Consider the following 23203-nt stretch of genomic DNA (forward strand, 5'->3'; position numbering starts at 1 on the left):
TAAGTAAGGGGGATGTGGGGGGTGCAGGGGGCATAGCCACCCTGCTATAGACGTTTAATTTTGTGTTTTTTTGTTTTTTGTGGTTTTACGTCAGTTTTCGAACTTTTACAAGTTCAAACATATGGTGTATATATATATATATATATATATATATATATATATATATATATATACATATACATATCAATAAAAATCTGCCCAAGCAACAGAGACCTCCAAAGCAGAAACGCTAGCAACCTCCACCCCCCCAACACAACCCAAATGACACATAGCCCACAAACTCAATGTGCCACCCAACTACAGCCCATAAGGCATAACAACGTACCCAACACTCTAGTCATAGATGACTCTATAGTCAGGCACACTGATGTTCCACTCACCAGGCTAAAGAAGGAGAAAGTTACTGTCAGCTGCCTTTCGGGTGCCAGGATCCACCACATAACGCACACACTCAGGTCACTCCACAACAAGTACAAATATGACTCTGTCATTGTCCATGTTGGTGTGAATGACCTGAGACATACCTCCCTGGACTACATGAAAAGAGACATGGAGGAGCTTTCTGATCTTGTAGCTCAGGCAGGTATGACCCTAGCCCTGAGTAGCATCCTGCCATCACCCAGAATGATACCACAGTACAAGGACAAAATGATTGACTTCAACAATTGGCTAAGCTTCTGGTGTCATTCTAAGGGGATCCAGTATCTTTCTGCCTGGGATGACATGATCGACAGACCACAATGCTTTGCCAGAGATGGCCTGCACCTGTCGCCCTTGGGATTCTGGATACTGGCTAAGGCTCTTGCCACCCCTATAGTGTCTTTTTTTAGGCAAGGTTCAAATGACAAATTCACCACCGTAACAGGTACAAGCAAGCAAAATCTGAGGGTAATATTACTCAAAGCTAGAAGTCTAAACCTCAAAATGCACTCACTCGTGGCACTCTTTAAAATGGAGAACATCGACATCTGTGCAGTGACAGAGACCTGCATTACCAAGCTATAATTCATACCACACCTTTCGGCTACCTAACCTGGACCGAAACACTAAAGGCAGAGGCGTGTAAATATTCATTAAGGATATCCACACCTCCAGGCTAATTGCTCAGCATAATGCATCTGAGATTATCCAAGTGCAACTAACTCTGGGCAAGACCACAATCCAAATTGTAGCTTGCTACAGATCCCACGCCATGCCCCAGGATTCCCACTCCTCATTTCTTGATACACTGGAAAATATTAGGGTACAATCCAACACCCTAATAATGGGTGATTTCAACTACTCCACCATTAACTGGGAAAACTACTCATGTACCAACTCTTTTGCTCAACATTTTCTGGAATTCATAAAGTTCAATGCCTTGGATCAACTTATCCACACCCCTGCCAGGGGGCAGTAATATCCTAGGCCTGGTCATTACCAACATGGGTGACCAGTTTTCCACACCAGAGGTCAATTCCTCGTTGGTCAGATCTGACCACAAGCTAATCACCCTAGACATCCACATCCTGCCCCCACCCCATTAGGGAAACACTGTAAAAAATTTCTCCAAAGCCAACTTCACGCTTCTTAAGACAGAAGTGGCAAACTTCATGACACCCATCCAGACGGACAATAGAGTTATGACTGCTGAATCCTACGCAAATGCACTTTATAAGCACTTACACAAGTGCATGTGATCGTGCTATCCCTAACAGAACCAACATGCTATCCTTCAAAAAAAGGAAGCCAATCTGGTGGTCACCTGCCATAAACAAACTCTACAACAGAAGAAAGAAACTTTTGCAAAAAAAGAGTAAAATCCCATGATTGGAGGAACTCCCTGGTCAGCCTCAGTAAGAAGCTGAGATTCCCTCATAAAATCCTCCAAAGCTAGTTACGAAAACAAAATCGCCACTTTTTCTAAAGACAACCACAAAGCATTCTATAGCTATGTCAATAATCTCAATGGCAGCACTCAGATCTCCTCTGAGTTACAGCATAATGGCACTAAATATACAGAACCAACTGATATTGCCAACATCCTGGCAGATAGGTTCAGTGCTAACTTTACCCCCCACTCACCTCTTAAAGGCCCCATCTCTATACTGGAAGAATGCAAAGTTCCTGTAATCATGGCTGCAGAGGTAAAAACCACACTCTCCAAAGACAAGAACACAGCATCCATGGGATATGACAACATCCCACACTCTGTTCTACATGAATTACAGAATGAACTGGCACCCCATCTAAGCACCATGTTCAATCATAGCCTCACCTCAGGCTTTGTGCCCGCTGAATGGTGCAGAGCGATGGTTATCCCACTCCACAAAGGGGGATCCACCACGGACCCCGGGAACTACTGCCCCATTAGCCTGATGATACTGATCTACAAGTCTATGGAACATATCATCATGGAACGTATAAACAAAGACATTGGTAATCTTCAAACTCTAGATCCCACCCAGTTTGGGTTTGTGAAAGGCAGATCATGTCTTCTAAACCTGATAGACTTCTTTGAGGCAGTCACCAAAGATGTAAATGAGGGTAAAGTGGTTCACACAGCCTATCTAGATCTCGCCAAGGCTTTCAACACCATCCCCCACTCTGGAATTATAGGTTGCTAACTGGCTCACTGACAGAACCCACACTGTGAAAGTAGCAGACTCCGAATCCGACTTCAGACCAGTGACAAGTGGAGTACCACAGGGTTCATTCCTGGGTCCTCAGCTGTTTGGTATCTACTTCTCTGAAGTACAAGCTAAAACAGAAGGTCTTTGGCTAATGAAGTTCGCAGATGACTGCAAACTAAGAGCCATAATCGAAATTCCTAATGATGTGGACATCCTACAAAAGGGCCTCACTGAGACAGATGCCTGTTGCCAAAGCCATGGCCTCAAGCTCAATGCCAAAAAGTGCATTGTCATCCCTTTTGGTAAAAACTCTGTACCAATGAACTACCACATAGGTGGTAGTCTACTTAACACCAAAAGTGTGATAAGACACCTTGGGACACAGGTGGACAGTAGTCTCTCCTTTGATAATCACATCGCCACAGTAATCAGGAAATCCTTCTACATGGCACACCTCATCACAAAAGGTTTCTCATCCAGGAAAAAAGAGGTAATTGTTCCCCTCTACTCATCACTCATTAGGCCCATTATAGAGTACAACTCCCCTTTTGGTATGCACCTCACAAGACATCTACAACAACTGGAAAGGCCATAGAAATACCTCACAAAGAGGATTACCGGCCTCAAACAGATGCCCTACTCAGACCGTCTCAAAAAACAACAGCTTTACTCCGTCACATATCGCCTACTCAGAGGCGATCTCTGCCTAACATACAAAGCTATATCAAACCCAGAGCTGCTGAACATGCTCCACTTAAAGAAATCCCAATCCCGCTGAGCTACACGCTCTAGGGACCTAAACCTTGTCACCACAAAAATCAGAACATGCTGGAGGAATACATTCCTGTCCCAGAGACTTCCCATACTCTGGAACAAACTACCTATCTATATCAAACAAAGCTCCTCATTAGCACTCTTCAAAAAAAATCTTGATGATTGGATGGAAAATAGGAAATTCACCCTGGGGATCACTTCTGTAGCTCTGCTCGACAGGGGCACAGGAAAATAATTTTCTTGGGTGGTGAAAGCTAGGGTACTTTTTTGGCTAGGCTTATATAGGCCCTAGGGCCAGTAGCCTAGTACCTACCTATGAACATATATATATATATATATATATATATATATATATATATATATATACACATATATATATGTATGTGTATATATATATATATATATATATATATATATATATATATATATATGTATATGTATGTGTGTATATATATATATATATATATATATATATATATATATATATATGTATATGTATGTGTATATATATATATATATATATATATATATATATATATATATATATGTATATATATATATATATATATATATATATGTATATATATATCTATACATATATATATATATATATATATTTATATATATATATATGCGTGTGTGTGTGTGTGTGTGTGTGTGTGTATGTTACTGTTTTTAAACCAATCTTCCTGAACAGAAGAGTGTTCCAGCTGCAGACGTTGAAAACAGCAGTGAGCACACCACATCTGTTTATTCCAGTGCTGTCATCTTCTGTGACATAGTCATCAACATGGATGGAGAGGAAGTATTCTTCATCTGGTGTTAATGGGATAATTATTGGAGGCCCCCAGTAGTGGTATGGGCAATTGCATTCTGCTTCGCCTTGCTTCTACCATGCCCTACCATATAATTTTTCCTCTTCTTGCATTTATTAATGTGAGGTTTCTGTCACCAACTACACTAATGTCTAGGAGAATTTGATTCCAGGATTTTGCCGTCTCAGTTTGTTTGGGCCCCCTTTACCAAGCAGAAGTTTCCAATACGTTCTAAAGTCTGCCATGAGTTAAGTTTCCTCATGGCTGAAGTTGTCTTTTCTCTGCCTTGATCCCTTGTTTTGCATCATTGCAAAACATAAAAAAAGGGCACAGTCATACACACAAAAAAAAAAACTTTTGATGTAATCATCAGTCAAACTGCGCAACACTGACTATGTGTGTCTGCCATCCTCATATAAAAAAGTTAGGTAACATGAACCCCATAATGATGTACACATTTAAAATCTCACTCCAGACAAGTAAAGTTGAGCTAATAGGTGAAAAAGTATAAATACATTCAGATCAGTAAAGAAATTGCTTTGTTAATAGAGTCATCCTTCCCTTCACGACTACCATTGTCATATATTCATAAATCTGTCATTTTTCATTCATCAGTGACACTCAGAAAACTCCAAGTAAAGACTCATGTATGCTGAGCCAACAAAGCATCCTTCCCACTGCAGTACTTCACAATTAAATCATTACAATTCTACCGTGTATGCACAAACACTAAATGATAACAAACAAATGATTTTCTCAGTGATCATTAATCATTTCCACTGTTGCTGTAATGATGTGCTACTTACAAATGACAGCTATAAAGTAATAGCCATGATAAAATGCCCATAATATCAGTAAAATAAGCATTTCTTAAATGTAACACAATAGCATGCGCAGGGTCCTATGGCAGTTCAACCAAATCAATCTGAGTGTTGTAATGTCCAAATAAAACGAAACGATACACTCCTAGTGGAATTCCTTCAAATCACGACACCAAGGTCCATAAAACACAGCTGTTTATTAGAAAACGTAAGCTCTTTCACCCTACGGCTTCATCAGACGTACAATTTACTCCATCACAATTCAAACCTTAAATAGTCATGCACAACAGCCCATTGGTTAAAATATTTAAACAAATAAATTCATTAGTATCATGTAAGTAGCTCAATCAACGTGATACATCTAAAATGCTTGTTAAAACAAACTGTGCAAATAAAGCATATAAATAAATATGTGCCTACACAGTATGCTATACAATAAAACGTGAAAAATATATATAAACATTATAAAAATAGCATATTATAGTGTGATTGTATAACACTGTGCAAGAACATAAAAAATTGTTAAAAACTAACTGCGTAGTGTATCATGAAATATATGGAATAGCATGATAAGGGCAGTAAAAATAATAAAAAAGATAAAATAAAAATATGTCAATGCTTAGGCTTACAGCATCTCTTCTTCCTAAGGATAGGTCTTAAATTAACCCTCTCATTGAGACCCGGCGGATGATCAGCTTTACATCTCACGATCCACCTCATCTCACACTCTAGGGTATAGTTCACTAGATCACCCCCTCTCATGTTCTCAAAAACCTCTTGTATCACACAGAATGTAAAACTATGTTCAGGACCTGAGAGCTTAATATGTTTAGCTAGGGCATTGTTGTCACTTCCTATTCTAATATGATAGAGGTGTTCCCTAATTCTCTCTCTTAGGGACCTATTCGTCTTCCCTATATAGAACGACATACAGGCTTGACACCTAGCTAAATAGACTACGTTTTTACTCATGCAGTTTGTCCCTGTACTAAACTTATACTCAAAGTTAGATCTGACCATAAACTAATCACTCTGGATATCCACATTCCACCACCACCCCCAGTCAAAGAAACCACCATGAAAAACTTCTCAAAAGCAAACTTCACATTACTTAAGACTGAGGTGGGATTTTCAAAGCCCCAATGCTAAAGTATAACACTGTTCAAGCTGCAAAATCCTTTACTAATGCACTCTATGGGCACCTACAAGAATGCATGGATTGCGCTATCCCAAACAAAACCAAGACTCACTCCTCCAAGAAAAGGAAACCAGTCTGGTGGACCACTGCCATAAACAAGCTATACAATAGCAGGAGGAAACTAGTATATAAAAGAGTAAAATCCCAAAAAGGGAAGACATCCCTGATCAGTATCAGCAAGAAACTACATTCCCTCATAAAATCATCTAAGGCTAGCTTCGAAAGAAAAATTGCCATGGACTTCAAAGATAACCACAAGGCATTCTTTAGCTATGTCAAGAATCTAAGTAGCAATTCTCAGATCTGCTTGGTGTTAGTGCAGAATGGCACAAAATATACTGAACCAACCAATATAGCCAACATCCTAGCAGACAGGTTCAGTGCAAACTTCACCCCCTCCCACCCCCAAAAGGGCCCATAACTATAACAGAAGAATGTAGTGCCCCTGAAATCACACACTAAGGTTAAAACAGCCCTCTCCAAAGCCAAAAACATAGCATCAATGGGACTGGACAGTGTCCCAGGCTGCATCCTACATGAGCTCAAAGATGAACTAACTCCTCACCTAAACACACTGTTTAAACTCAGCCTCTCCATAGGTTACGTGCCCACAGAGTGGCACACAGCAATGGTTATTCTGCTTCACAAAGGTGGAGCCACAACGGACCCCATGAACTATTGCCCTATAAGCCTGACTAGCTTGGTCTGCAAAGCTATGGAGCGCATCATCATGGATCTCATTAACAGAGACATTGGGAACCTCCAAACACTGGACCCTACCCAGTTCAGCTTTGTTAAGGGCAGATCATGTCTCCTAAACCTGATGGACTTCTTTGAGACAGTTCCCAAGGCTATAGACAAGGGAAAGGTGGTCCACACAGCCTACCTAGACCTCATAAAGACCTTCGACACCATTCCCCACTCAGGTATTATAGACAAGCTCACCAGCCTGAACATAAACCCCTACATCATGAGATGGGTTGACAACTGGCTCACGGACAGAACCCACATGGTAAGAGTTGCAGGAACTAGGTCTGACTCTAAACCGGTTACAAGTGGCATTCCCCAGGGCTCAGTCCTGGGACACCTCCTGTTCAGCATATACTTCTCAGAGGTACAGGCAAGCACAGGAGGACTATGGCTGACCAAGTTTGCAGACGACTGCAAACTAGGGGCTATAATTGACTCTCCAGCTGACACAGACATCCTCCAAAAGGGTCTCACTGAGACAGATACCTGGTGTCAAAATCATGGTCTCAATCTAAATGCCAAAAAGTGCATAGTCATCCCCTTTGGAAAAAACAAAGTACCCACAAACTACCACATAGGTGGTAGCCCCTAAATACGGAAGATGTAATAAGGGATCTGGGGACCCAAATAGATACTAACCTCTCCTTTGATAATCACATTGCCAAAGTGGTTAGAAAATCCTTCTATGTGGTCCACCTAATCACAAAAGGGTTTGCATCCAGATCAAAAGAGGTCATTGGGCCCCTCTACGCATCACTCATCAGACCCATCATAGAGTACAATGCCCCATTTGGGAAGTACCTTACAAGACACCTGCAACAACTGGAAAGACCACAGAAGTACCTCACCAAGAGGATCACTGGCCTCAAGCAGATGCCCTATGCAGCTCAACTGAAGAAACTCCAGCTGTACTCGGTTGCATCAGAGGTGATCTCTGCCTGACATATAAGGCCATGTCCAACCCAGAATTGATGGACATGCTCCACCTAAAGGAAACCATATCCCCTCGAGCCACACACTCCAGGGATCTAAACCTCACCAAAACAATAAATAGGATGTGCTGGAGGGATAGATTCCTGTCCCAGAGACTTCCCATGCTCTGGAACAAGATTCCAATCTACATTAGGCAGAGCTCCTCGCTAACCCTCTTCAAGAGAAACCTTGACGAGTGGATGGGAAACAGAAAGTTTACTCCAGGGATCACTTCAATGGCTCTGCTGGACAGAGACACAGGGAACTAATCTAAGGGGGCGGCAAAATCCAACACATTCCAGCTAGGTTTATAAATGCCTTTGGGCAGATAGCCTAGTACCTACCTATGAGCCTAAAACTAGAACAACTGCCATCCTAGTTGTATTGCTTTGTTTGTGCTGGCTGATACAGAATTGGCAGCATTTTGGGACGCAAATACAGATACCTATTATTGAATTGCAATCTTGTTTTATTTGTGTAAATAGGTGTGTGTGTGTGTGTGTGTGTGTGTGTGTGTGTGTGTGTGTGTGTGTGTGTGTGTGTGTGTGTGTGTGTGTGTGTGTGTGTGTGTGTATTTTACAGATACACAGAAGATATGAGAACTAATAGTTGTAGGATGAAATATTCACCACCCTTTAATAAGCAACAAAATAAATCCATGAAATTCCAGCAGAGTAGACAATGTTGAGGGTAACAAAAGTATCAGTTATCTGTCATTTAAATACTGCATACTAACAATGACCAGCTGGAAATCCACTTCATTTAATATACTTTAAAATGTTGGATATGTTACAATTAGCCAACTCTTCTGTAAATGGCAAGCCTCATTTTTAGAAACTCTTTATGCAGTTGTTAACGTATGCTGTAACGGCATATTTTTCTTATTCAGAGTAGGTTAATGCAGAAGTCATTTCCAAGCACTGCAGTGAAGGGATGAGATAACAGCAGATGAAGGGAAATGCCCCAGGATTCATAAAGAATCCCAAATCAAGTGCTAAGAGCTGTGGCCAAAAGGGGTGCTTTTCTCAGTCTTGACAAATAAGATTCGTAAACAAATTAGGTACAATGAGGAAAGACCTCATTACTGGCTAATTGACATGTCTTTGAATCATGTTGTATTATGTTTCATTCTTCTTACTGTCCTGAAACTACATTGTAGTGTTAAACCATTTGCTGTATTAACTTTTTAAGTGACTTGAGTAATATTTAAAAAATATCCTTGATGTTGTATAACATTCCTCCTGGCTATATGCAGAAGTCTTTAGTGCAGTAATTTAAAAGGTGTGATGGCTCTCCCCAAATGAACCCCACCATCTTTTACAATTTTCCCTGACTTTGACCCTGCTCTCTTCCTTGTAACTCACAGACTTATAAGAGTTTCATACTTCTTCTCAAAAAAATGCATTAGTATGCAAGCCCTCTTCAATTATTGTAGAAGACTAAAGCGCTGGATCATTAAGGAGCTGCTTTCTATGTCAACGGGTTCAAAGTTTAAAGAATACCCCTGGAGTCTAATGGCAGTGCAGTGAATGAAAGCTCTACTAATACGTTATTTCTGTGTACTGTGGACACAAGGTTTGAACCTTTATTCCTATTCTTCAATTACTTTTTAAGGGATTTAAAGCAACTTGAAAGATTGTTTCTCATGTCTAGTGATAAGACAGAGGACTAAAGCTCTGCAGTGTTAATGAGCTGTTTTGTCTGCCAAGAGTTTTCCTGGATCTTCTCTGTTATTAACTCAAATCTCTGGTGTTTATTGGGCCCACTTTATGTCTATTGTACTGCCAAACCTGTTGCTCTATCAACTTTTGAAGTGACTTTAGGATTCTATTTATAGAGTAACTCTGGTGTCTAGTGTTCCCCACCCACACTCCTGTCTTTCATGCAGTAAAACTGCTGCTCTGTTAACATTTTAAGTGACTTTATTGTACAATTTATAGTGTGCCCATGGTGTCTAGTGTCCCCCTTCCTGCTTCATATTGTCTTTCATGCTGCAAAACTATTCTTCTATTGACTTTTTAAGTGAATTTATAGGTTCATAGGTATTAAGCTAGCTGCCTTTATGGTACATTTTAAGCCTAGCCAATTTCCCTTTGGTGAAAATCAAACCCTGGCTCTATTGTTTGTGAAGTAAACACCTTAACTATTATACTAACCCCCAACCCCATTTATAATAATATTAAAATTTCTCTGGCGTCTTGAACCTGCCCCCCCCAATATTGCAGGATTTTACAGGATTTGCTCTTTAGTCTACAGTTTAGAGGTATGACAGCATACATGCACTTGCACATATACATATATGAACAGACATACACACACACACACACACACACATATGCATGCACACACACATCGCCCCCACCACCTGGTCACACACATGGACACACTCAGCCATTCACCCATTCACCCATACATACACACACACACACACACACACACACACACACACACACACACACACATACACACACACACACACACACACACACACACACACACACACCTACCCAACCTTTTGCATTACTGATTTCCCTACTGTGACCAACCAGGCAGTCAGAGAATCATACACACACATACATACATACATACATACATACATACATACACAGACTAACCTGGGGCCACTCATCCCTCTGCATAAACTTACACAGGCAGCCACACACACACACACACACACACACACACACACACACACACACACACACACACACACACACACACACACACACATATAAATCCCCCTCCACTATCTGTCCACTGCTCCCCAGAATTTAACTTTAATAGAATCTCACCCATTGAAAGCAATTGGTGAATGCAAACTTTTGTCAAATTAATTAACTCATCCAGCCAAGCTCACAGATGTATTCATTCAGATGCAGAAATGCCTTATTGTAGGCATTTCTGCATGAACAGCAGATGGCTAATTAACATAGATTGCTCCCCGCCATGTCTCATTAACAAATAGCTCATCTGAGGAGATAGCCCATTGTGCTGATTCTACAGACCATGTAGGATCACTGTCATGAGCATATCTCTGAATCAGAAAAGGCTGCTACCAACTGTAGCAGCCCAGGTTAGGGTTTATCACAGATAGAAGTCCTTTATGAATCATTATAAGTCATTCCAAAATGAAGAGTTATCTGGGAGAGCTACATAAAGTGCAGGTATCATTGTCGTTTTCTGCCTCAGAAGCTACATAAAGTGCAGGTATCATTGTCTTTTTCTGTCTCAGAAGCATGGATATGTGTCCCCGCTGAATGTTCCTCACATATATTTTCAGAGAGGAAGAGTGACAAAATCCAAATCCTTAAGGTAGTTTTAGTGGTGTTTATCCTCTCCTCACTTTATGCCTTAGTATACATCAATTGATAGGAGGACACTAGTGGTTAGGTGACAAACCCACAGAGTGGGAGGAAATGCATGTTGAGGGGGGGCACCAATTTATAAGCAGCCTGCAAAATGCCCTGTGCTAGCATCAGATTATTACTGATTAGTGATGCACACTGATTCCTACTTGGTCATAAACTACTAAGCATTAAAACTCTTTTGTAGCCAATGACCTGTGGATTAACAAGAGCCAATCATGTGTTATAAGACAGTTACAGCTGCTCTCAATTCTCACTAGTAAAGCTGCGTTCAAGGGCTGATGATAGAAGAAGCTGCCTCTAGCTCACATTCTATTACAGATCTATTGCCAGTGGATTAAACCACCTACTCCATGCTACCAGGCTGATTTCCCATTTGCACGTGCATGGAGAATGCACTGCTTGAACACTAGGACTCTAACCCAAAGGTGTTACCTAAGAAACCTTTCTCCTGCTTCCTTCTCTTCCTCCTACTACTACTACTTCAGACAATGACTAGTGTGAAATTGATATCTCATTTATTAAAAGTCACCTTGAGTTCAAAAGAAGGCGGAGGTCCACTGAATGGCGGATTTAGCCATGGAGGCTTGGGCCTATGCCTGGTCTTATCTCTTACCTTCTATCTTCCCTGTGGCTTATATCTAGGATCACACAAAGGTTCTTCCAGCCAGTCCGATGTACTGTCTACCTTTCAATACTACCATCATTTAGGCAGTGAGTTATGTTTCAGACTTATTCCTCCTTCTGTCTCATTTAGCCAAATAAAATTAATGATATCTGTAATGCTCTTTCAAATTCTGCTCATTTTCAAAGCAGTACTGACATGATCTGGTGATTTCAGAGATATGTAGAAGGTTTCTGTTTCTTCAGCATGAAGTAAAAGAACATTCCCATGGTTTAGGTTAATCTTGAGATTCCAACTGTTGCAAGCATGAGACGAGATCTGGAGTGCATGAGGCATGAGGCTGAGTGAACTATCCTGTTTCAGCGCTTGATGTCATCACGTGCACAGGCTGACAGCGCAAGCACCTCAGAATGGGCAAGCTAAAAAATGCAAGGATCTTCTATTGAGTGAGGGCTTTCAGAAAAGGAAATCCCTACTGTTACCCAGTGCAGATGGCTCTTTAAAGTAAGATGATCTAATTACCAAATAATGCCCTTAGAGACAGAATGTCAAATGTCAAGCTGAAGTTCAGATCCATCACATCTATTAAGTCTCATTTGTACACCCCATGGCTGATCACCGCCATAAGTTACTTAGATGTTCACTTCCAAGTGAAGATTTGCTTTTGCTCCTCTACCAGATAAGTGACATTCGTAAACAGCACTACTGTGTCCCAAAGTACTTTTTCATCTCCCAAGACACCTGCTTGTAAATGCTTCCCTCACAAGTCCCTGCTTACACTTATCAAGGGTACCAGAACTTGTCAGAGATTTGGGATGCCTGGCTAGACCTAAAAGGGCCCTATGGTTGTTAGCCTAGTAAATAACTATGAACCTCTGAACCTCTGAACCTATAACATTCCTTAGTTAAGAACTGAGAGTAGCACATCTGCCTGTGCTAAGAGCCTGCCTTACGTATGGTATAAGGATACCACACTTGTGCAATGAGGCCACAGTTGCCATCATTCCTTCAGTGACCAGGGCTCATTCTTGAACTTGTCATTGATAGCATAAATGGATACTCTGTGTCTTAACTAGAAGGTTGGTCTAACCGTTTCATATTTTCTCACGCCACCTTTCCAGATAACCAAAGTTTGTTTGCATTCTTCTACATGCATCTGTGTCCCTGAAGAACCTAGTATACATTTATTTTATATTCCAGCTAATACCTTTTCTCAAGGGCTGTGTTTGCCTGCTAGATGATACTTTTTCTTGACATTCATAACCAGCCTTTTATTGCCATCCACATAGTCAGTTTTTCCCAGACAATTACAGGAATCTGTTTTTACCTGCTTCTACTAACCACTCATCTTCTTGTTTGCATTTTTATTTTACCTTCTCATGCCCCCTCATGTTCATCTTTAGCAAATTAGACACCGTGTGTTTATACAGTATCTCCATTTGTTTAATAACAAAGAAGCCAGTGTTCCTCTTTATTTCAGCTTTAATATTATTGCATCATTTTTACACTGCTGACAGCTAGTCTGTATTGTTTATTTTCCTTCATCTCTCAATGGTTTCACAACAGGATCATGAACCACACAATGCTCTAAGCACTGTGCATACGATCACTGCTGATTAGTAGCTCTTTCAACTCCATTCTTCCTACTGCACCACCCATCAGGCACCACACACACATGTGCACACACACGCACATGCACGTACGCACACACACACACACACACACACACACACACACACACACACACACACACACACACACACACACACACACACAGCACACGCACACACACGCACATACGCACACAGGCTGGTGAGTATGAAGTCAAGGATTTTATTCTTATTTGCCAAAGTCCTCACCCTTTAATTCCCCTTTGTATCTGCTGAAAGATATACTGTTTCCTCCTTCCCTTCTTATCCTAGAAGTACATATCTCCAGTTCTCTGCTGAAAGATTAAGGTCTCCTTTGACTATTGTTGTTCACTTCTAATCCAACTCCTCAGCCTGTCATTCTTTGTTTTTAAAGTTGGTGATCTTTACACCATACAAACCATCAGGAATCTCCAGCCACAAGTCCAGCTCAGCACCAGAGCCAAAATATTAAACACAATTTCTCCTTTTCTTTAACCTCAGTGTCATGAATTGTGCATCTAAAACATCCCATGCACATATCTCCTCTTCTCCTTTGCTTTCCCTTTCCTTCCCACATATTCATAGACAAGGAAATACCACATCCCTGGCCCTCACAAGCAGGTGCAGCTCTTGCATATGATATGTCTGTTATGCTGATGCATTATCCTGGTATTTGGCATTCCACAGTTTTTGGGCGAGTGGGTCTAAAATGAACCAGACCTCAGGGTGCCCACTCCTTTCTTTGAAAAAAAAGAAGTAAATCTCTTTAAGTGATAAAAATACTAATTATACATACAGACATTTTATCTGAAGTATGTAAGTATCAAACTAAAACAATTTGCATATGTGTGCACTGTAAAGGCAGGAAGGCAGTTTCACTTGGGAATCTTAACAGTTGCTGTTTAAATTAAGCTCACACTCACAGTCATAGAAAGTTAACATTGCCCTAACTTTTGTTTCCTTGATTACTGGCAGTTATTGTTCCAGTAACCAGCAGGTATATAGTCTGCCTGCTTAAGTACACTAATATGGAACCCCAGATAGCTGTAATGTAAAGTGCGCTGTAACTTTAATATTCCCATAATCCTCTGTGTGTGGTCTGTCACTTGACTCTGCCTTGCTTAGGTAGTTGCTACCATTACACTAATGACATACCTGCTTTCTCTTCAGGTTGTGTGTGTTTATGTGGTTATTTGAATATTGTTGGTGCCTACAAATTAATACTGAACTCAGAAGTGCAAGATAATACCCTGGCACTGACATTTTTTTAAATGTATGGCATCTCGCTTATGACTTGCTCTGTTTATGAGCTGCATTTTTTCTTCCATATGTAGTAAGAAATCCGTCAGTGAGAACTATTGGTAGGACTGGAATGTGTCATGAGGACTTTTGTCAACATGCTTGACTGCAGAAAGGCACTTTGTTCAACAAAAGGTGTTGTAGGGAAATTTCCCTTTCCCCAAGGTTCAGCAAAATTGTAGACAATTACATTACCAAAGGGGGTGTGGTAGATGAAGCCCCCTGCACTGTGGTATGGAAAGGGTTTGTTTGCCAAAAGAACTCTGCTTTCAAATTCCATTGCAAATCGTTTATGTTAACCCAGGCTAGAGCTGAATTCACAAAAATATCATTCACTCTCATATTGTGGAGCCATGTGCTGTTGAATGGTGTTGTCCACAGGTATCAGACATGAAATAAATGTAGTAAGAACAGTAAAGGTATATGTATTTTCTCAAGCCATAAAGAAATAAGTATAAAAATACATTATTTGATTATTATAGTAATAAAATAGGCAAATATTCAAAAATGAGCATATTTTCAAATCAATTAATTTTTCTTTTCCTTTATCAAAAATGTCAGCAACAATTAATAATTTGTTCAGTATCTCTTTTCTTACCCTGAAAGACATTTCTACATTTTCTCCTCCCCAGATTTCCATTTCTTCATCGTAGCTTCCTATATAGTAAAAATAATGTCTGGAAATTGTAAAGAGTCCTCCAGCAAATGTAGGTGATCTATGAGAAAATATTTTACTGAATTAACAGAAATAACATAACACGATATTAGAGAATTTTAAAAGTTATCACTACAGATGCTTTCTGTATTCGTGTCAGAGAATGATATTATCTTGCAACTTAATTATACATAGTGACTAATAATAGCTCAGAAAACGTTTCTCATACAAGTTAGACTAATATAGGGACCATGTATTGAAGTCAGCTCCTGTATAATCAATAATTTCCCTTGTAGTTCTGAATGTGGAAATTGTGGAACATCATATTCTGAGACAAATAATGCAGCAAAATGCTTAAGTACCAAAACATCATGAAATGTTTCAAAACTATTTTCTACAAATGGCTGCACTTACCTGCACCTCAATATGGGGAGCAGGTCCCAACAACCCCCCAAAATTATCTATACAGACTTATTCACACTAATTACAAGATGATAATTGAAGTGCTATCACTACTATATGCAAAGATTGGGAGTGATATTATAGTTTCTGATAATTTCAAATTTTGCTCAAATGAGATCAGTTTTGAGAGTTAATTGTGTGGGTGTCAACTTCCCAACATGTATCCAACATATAAAAATATAGATTTGTTCTCAGCTTAGATCAAGTAAAATAAATTAATAACCCATACAGATGTAAGACCACTAACATGGCACACACTGACCATACAGATGTAAGACCACTAACATGACACAAACTGACCATACAGATGTAAGACCACTAACGTGGCACAGACTAAACTTACTGATCTTATGCAAGCACCCAGGATTAATTTATTTGTAATTGCTATCAGTGTTAGTATATTAAAGCACTTAAGCCTGAAACTTTAGACATAAAATTATGATCTTTCTAAGAAGGAAATGCTCTGAGATTCTCTCTTATATTCACCTCATAATGAAATGGTAAAATTGTTGACTTACCTATTCTTACATAACTGCCACAAAATTATTTTAGGCTATGCAAATATTAAACTGAGTCTATCAATATCAGCCACAGACATACTGAATAAGCTGACTGAAACACATTACAAAATGTTTACTCCTTAAAACAACTGCAAGTTTATATTAGCTGTAAATTTTAATTTTCATGGTGGATTTTATTTAACAAGCTTCTTCCACAGGAAACAAAAGCCTATAATGATAAATATTTTTCTCAATCTCCCTGCTGAAGAAAATCTATTTTTTTCTTTCATTTCAGAAAAATATCCAGTGCAAACTTTCTTGCTCAAAGTGGATTCAGAAAGTTACACTATACATTGATGTGCCCCGTGTATGCACGTGTTGAGGTAAGAATACATAACCAATGTATGTGCATGCCCATTCATTTCTTACACTGTTTATTCTTTGAGATAGTTGACAGTAACTGTGGTTGCTTGAGTGCTCCATACCTAAGATGACTTAGTCATTTATTCAGGATTTCTACAGCATTCTTACTTCAGCACTCACTACATTACTGTTTCCTATAAGCTTCTCCCACTACATACTCCTATTTAACCTCTTTCCAACATGCTAGGCTAAGGTTATTATTATTTTCATGACACGCCTTTTCCATTACAGGACCAATCATCCCATACGTTCTTTTAAGCGGTCATTAACAGAGTATTCTTACTATCCAAATTCAGTTTTGTACACTGAATCTCTGCTTCCTGCTTGTTTGCTTTCTTTCATTCATTCATTCATTCATTCATTCATTCATTCATTCATTCTTTCTCTGATTACTTTCTTAATTCAATAGAGTCACAAGGGAGTTAAGCCTGTCCAAGCACTTACTGAGTACAGGACACAGAAATACATGTGCATACACACACACTCACACACACACACACACACACACACACACACACACACACACACACACACACACACACACACATGCATGCACATAGATAAATACATACACATACACACACACCAGACACATAATACATACACTACATATATGCACTTGCAATGGGTAATTAATAATTATATACATACATACACACACACACACACACACACACACACACACACACACACACACACACACACACACGCACACACATGTACATGCACGCACACATACACACACAGACACACAGACACACACACACACACACACACACACACACACACACACACACACACACACACACATAAATACATACACATACACACACACACACCAGACACATACAATACATACACTACATATATGCACTTGTAATGGGTAATTAATAATTTTATACACAGACACACAGACACACACACACACACACACACACACACACACACACACACACACACACACACACACACACATGCATACACACATAAGGAGGACTAATACAGAAGGCACACCAGTCAAGTAGCAGGCTGGACAGCCAAGTGCAGTGAAGCAGCAGTGCTAACTAAAATGCCAATGTACTGCCCATATACTTAATGTGAGCTCACTAAATTACCATTTACTACAAGTCCTTTCACTTAAGAACAAGTGCCTAACCTACTGAGCTTTACAAGACTGTTCCATCACAGGCATGTCTTATATGTTTTAGCCAGTATAAAGACATTTCTGCTGTTTTAGGCATTTGGAAAAATCTAGCTACACACACTTCTCTACATGATAAATTCTCCTGCCTGTTTACATCTCTGCTACTGTCCTCCAAATTTATCTTATATCTCCCTAGTTTTATCATCAGATATAGGCATACAAACTCCTTCTTAGCATTCATCTATACCGTATGATCTACAGTTTTGCTAGGTTCAGTAATACCCATCAGTTTTTCCTTGGAATTCTACATCATTTTTATTATTAACAAAATGAAATGTCTCCATCTTAGTGCTGTCCCGTTGAGGGCTGAAATATATTTTGCTCTGCTGGTAGTTCCTGAAAATAAGACAGACATCCTACCTCTGACAAACAGCTTAGTAAAATGGAAACTCAGGCATCAGTTCTACCATATTTAATTATATGCTGCTGAAGCAAGTGTATCAGTTCCGTATGCCCCTGTGCTCTGTATTATAATCTTATGCATAACTGTACTCACAAATATCCAATTTTCCATTCTCATCAAGATCTTAATAAGAAAAAAAAGGAAAAAAATGTAAGACAACTAACCAAACTAATAAATTATTATTTTTCAAGGTGTGTCAATAACCACCTAGTTCTACTACAAAGCAATGATATGTCCTGACTCAAGTCCTACATTTTCCAACAAAGTTATCACCAACATCATTAATGTCATAAACTGCATTAATAGTTGATATTAAATTAACTGTTTATTGAGTCTGTTGCTACCATACAAGTTAAAAAAGACTAAAACTGTGCGTGTTAATTCTAGAAAAATCTGTAATGAAACATCAGCTTCATGTTGTCCTGCGCTATCATACCCCCAACATGGTAGCCCTAAGCAAAGCTTGTTTAAAGAATCTCTTAAGAAACGAACAAGTAATTCTTCTGTTTTACAGGATATTTAGAACATAAAGAAGGCACAAGGGTGAAGGGGACAGTGGCCATCCTTATTAGCGTTTCCCCTAACAGCTGCCTAAATTCTAGTCGTAAATACAGTTGTCAGTCAACTTAAATCGTTTCACACTGGCTACAATTGCAATGCTCCATATCACTTGTTTGTGCACTGTTTATTTTTATGACCTGGCAAAAGCCTTTGACATGGAAATTTACAACATTATTCTAAAAAGACTACACAATCATAATTTCATCATATGCACTTGTAATGGGTAATTAATAATTAGGCAAAAATGAATTCTTTAACATGCAGTTATATGGCATTTGCCCAACTAAAAGTGTTATTTTCAATGTTAGAACCATCGTATTAGTAATCAGAGCTACTGTGGTTTGGAATTTCACTTTCCCCACCCTGCAGCAGCCTTGTGGTTGGAAAAATTAAGTGTTGGTATGCAGAGACAGAATTTCTTGTATGATGCTGTATGTATGTTGCTGTATGTATGTTGCTGTTTTTCCCTTTGTTTACACCTGCATATTGATGCTGTCTGTATCAGCAGATAGATGTGGACAAACAGTCAGTGATTATTCCCATATTCAGTTGTGACGAGTTTGTGAGCTATTTCTGAAATGGCATTCCTAAATTATTCATTTATATCATGCTTGCACATCATCTTTGATGTGGGCTCTCTTTCTGAATCTATATTAGATATTAAAGAGGCCATTACTGAGATTATAAGCAAAAGTACACAGATCTGAAAGACACAATGTCCAATACTATATCAGAGAGTAGGGCTTTGGAAATCTGTGTAACAGGTATGGATGACAAGTTAGCAGAAGCTGACCAAAGCAGTGACTTTCTTATGGCAACAGAATCATTATCTGCTAGATTTGATGATCCAGAGAACAACATCAGACAGAACACCCTAAAGATGATTAACTTTCAGAAACTTGTGAATGTAAGAATATACTGAGCTTTGTAAGACAGTGACCACCAGAAATGCTAGGATAGCTCAGAATTGGCCAGTTTATTATTGAAAGAACACACTTCTCAATGATGCCTAAGCATTCAGCATGAATAGAAGTGCTTTCTGTCCCATTAATTAAATTTCTCAACCATAAGGAGAAACAGCATGTCCCACTGGAAGTTTGGTCCAAGGGCTAGTTCACACTCAAGGCAGACTGATTCATGTTGATAATGAAGTCTCTACAACTCTGCTAAGGTAAAGATGGACCTTTGGATGTTTGACGAAAAGCATCAGTCAACATGGTAGCAACCATACCATCATGTATCCAGAAAACAGAATGATTGTCATATGGAAATGTTCTCAGCTGAAGCAAATACATTATTTGCCTTATAAAATCAGTGTGTCATAAAAGAAAAAGTGGTACCTTTCCATCAGCTTTTGGTTCTGGGAAAAAGGTATCTGAATAAAAAGCTAAAGGTCATAAAGGAAATGACATTCCCAAAAAAACACTTGGAAGAAAGCCTTTAGTTGATAATTGTGCTGGGAGGCTACTCATGCTGAAAACTTCCTCTGCACACTCTGCACCGTGGCATGCAAACCTTTGGACCAGGCCCGGATTTTTGTTTTAACCACTGGACAATTCCATTTGGAGATTTGCATTAGACATATGAGACTTTATTGAATGATTATATATGTCAAGCTGTATAATAATACTATGTTAATTTTGGCTTTAGCACATGGTCTTGTGGAGGTAAGGCATTTCTTTATGATGTAGGCACCTGGTGGTATGAACCTTGGCACTTGTCACTGCTGAAGTGACGCCCTGACCCCATGTGCAAAAATTGGAAAAAGGGGTTGTGGATGGCTGGATGGTGGGGTCATATAGGCTAAACTGTAATAAAGCTATCTTCCTCTTTGTGATCTTAGAGTTGTAAATCTGGTCAGAGCACTGTATCAAAAAGTCCCTTGCGGATTTAATGATATAAACAACTGCTGTAATGCTACTGAATACTTCTAAGGTGTTCAGCACCATACCTTACAATGATATTTAGTCATTTAATTATTTGTTTGTTTGTTTGCTTGCTTGTACTAAGCTATGAACCTATGTTTGTTTGTTTGCTTATTCATTCATTCATTTCATTAATTAACTGAGTGAGTGACTAATCAATGATCCTTCTCAATTTCAACCGATGCACAAAGGCAATTACAGGTAACATTTGACATATTTTACAATGTTATACAGACTTGAACAAAATAAATATTTTTCACATATTGAAATAGAGAAACAATTCATTTGATTTAATTTACCCATTGTCAAAAAAAATTATTGTTGTGTAAAAGTTGGTCAAATGTTCAGACTGTCGAAGGCAGGAATAATCAAAGTGTTGAACATTGTCCATAAGGTAAGTAGTACTGAGTACTAATGCTTAAACTTGCATAAGCATCAGCTTTGTGCTTGTGTGTGTGTGTGTGTGTGTGTGTGTGTGTGTGTGTGTGTGTGTGTGTGTGTGTGTGTGTGTGTGTGTGTGTGTGTGTGTGTGTGTGTTACTGTTAGGGAAAGGGTGTTTAGTACCTTAATGTGCAGGGCTGAGGTTAGGGGCAGGGATAGTGATTGGTGTAAGTTAAAGGTTAACACATAAGTAAGGTGGTGCAGGGGTTCTGCAGTTTTGGAGTGTTGGCTTATTTTGTATAAACAAAGATAAGCTACTGTACTTAGCTTATTTTGTTTAGCTGCTGACTACTCATCTTAAAGACAGCATACCTGCATCATAGCTGCTCCAGACGTCAGTTCCTGAGAATGACTTGGGTGTCATTATTGGGTGATAAAGCAGCTCCACTCTTTGTATTGATAACCTGACACAACCAGTAAGCAAATCAAATTCTTTATTAATAGAAATATTGGTGAATGGCAATTTCAGTGTTATACTAGGCAGAGCATAGTATGTGCATATCAGAACATATCTCACTGTGGTGCAACAGCTGGGTCTATATTATAATCAAGAAGTTACAGAACATCGAATACAATATGGTTGACACCATATTATCGAAGTTCTGTAACTTCAAAAAAAAAATTTTTAAACGTCAAATGCTTACCTTAACGGGTTTAAGCCCCCCAAATCCCCGCTACTTAAATATACCAACTCCGACATCCCACTGTAACGCAGTATGGTGCGGAAAGGAAAGATTTCCCTTTCCTACACTGTAGCGCGATCTTGGAGTTGGTATATTTAAGTGGCGGGGGGTGTGGGGGAACAGGGGGGCTTGCCTCCCCTGCCTACACTCGTTAGCTTTTTTTTCTACTTTTTTTTTTTTTATTGTTTTTCGATTTTTTAATGGTTTGATGCATAAAGTTATGCATTTGAACCATTAAACATTCGAGATTATAATATAGACCCTATAGCTTTATAGAATTTTGTTACTCTGTTCTAGCTGCTGGTGTTACTCTGAGCAACGATTCTATATTTTTTTCATAATTACTTGGGCAGTGTTTGTATCCAAGTTAAAATCTGCTGATCAAAGTCTGTAACTCCTACAGAGATATAGTATTTTCAAAAAAAGGCTCAACTTTTGTCACTTCCTTTGCTTCCATTTCTTCTTCCTTATTGCTTTCTTCTCTGCATCTTTATCACTTCCTTTCTCTTTCCAGCTCACAGGGTTAAAGAAACAGCCTACGTAATGTTTACCTTTGCCACTTAAGATTCTAAAATGTTTCCAGTTCCCCAGATTTTTCCCAGTACCCCCCTCATGACTACAAAGGTTCTACTCTTGCCATCCTTAAGCCTTTAGTTACTATAGCACTGACCAATAATCTGTTGAAGATCTCCATAGATTAGTACTAGGCTAACTGCCCTTGCAAGCCATTTTAAGCCTAGCCAATTATCCCTTGTGAGACTCAAACCCTGCACCTTGTGTTTGCAAGGCAAACACCTTAACCATTAGGCCACACTCCCAACTCCATCAGGGTTTCTGTCAGCATACTGGCCAGATTTTTAAGAACACTAGAAGGCAGCCCATCTGGTACTAATGCTTTATTCTCATTTATGACAGCCAGTCCCCGTACCACCCTCTCTACTCTCTATCTTGTTGTCCCGCCACTGATCCCCTAGTTTCCCCAGTTCTCACCCAACATGGCACTCCTCTCCCAACTCATTCTAGAAGGCCAAGCCAAAGCATTCATCCAGTACTGCTGCTAATTCCCAGTTGTCCATGGTTTACT

At 39.3% G+C, this 23203-nt stretch overlaps 1 protein-coding gene across 1 annotated transcript in view; it reads right to left on the reverse strand.

The window, feature by feature from the left end:
- The window catches only part of GALNT3 (polypeptide N-acetylgalactosaminyltransferase 3), a 514825-nt gene that overhangs the window by 180321 nt on the left and 311301 nt on the right, over positions 1-23203 (reverse strand). The window contains exon 6 of the mRNA XM_044075606.1: positions 15461-15578. Within this exon, the coding sequence (XP_043931541.1) occupies positions 15461-15578 (118 nt within the window). The remainder of the gene's footprint in view (positions 1-15460; positions 15579-23203) is intronic.

This window comes from Protopterus annectens, chromosome 6.part1 (assembly GCF_019279795.1).
Source record: "Protopterus annectens isolate FY-2018-M chromosome 6.part1, PAN1.0, whole genome shotgun sequence".
Classification (NCBI taxonomy): Eukaryota; Metazoa; Chordata; order Ceratodontiformes; family Protopteridae; genus Protopterus; species Protopterus annectens.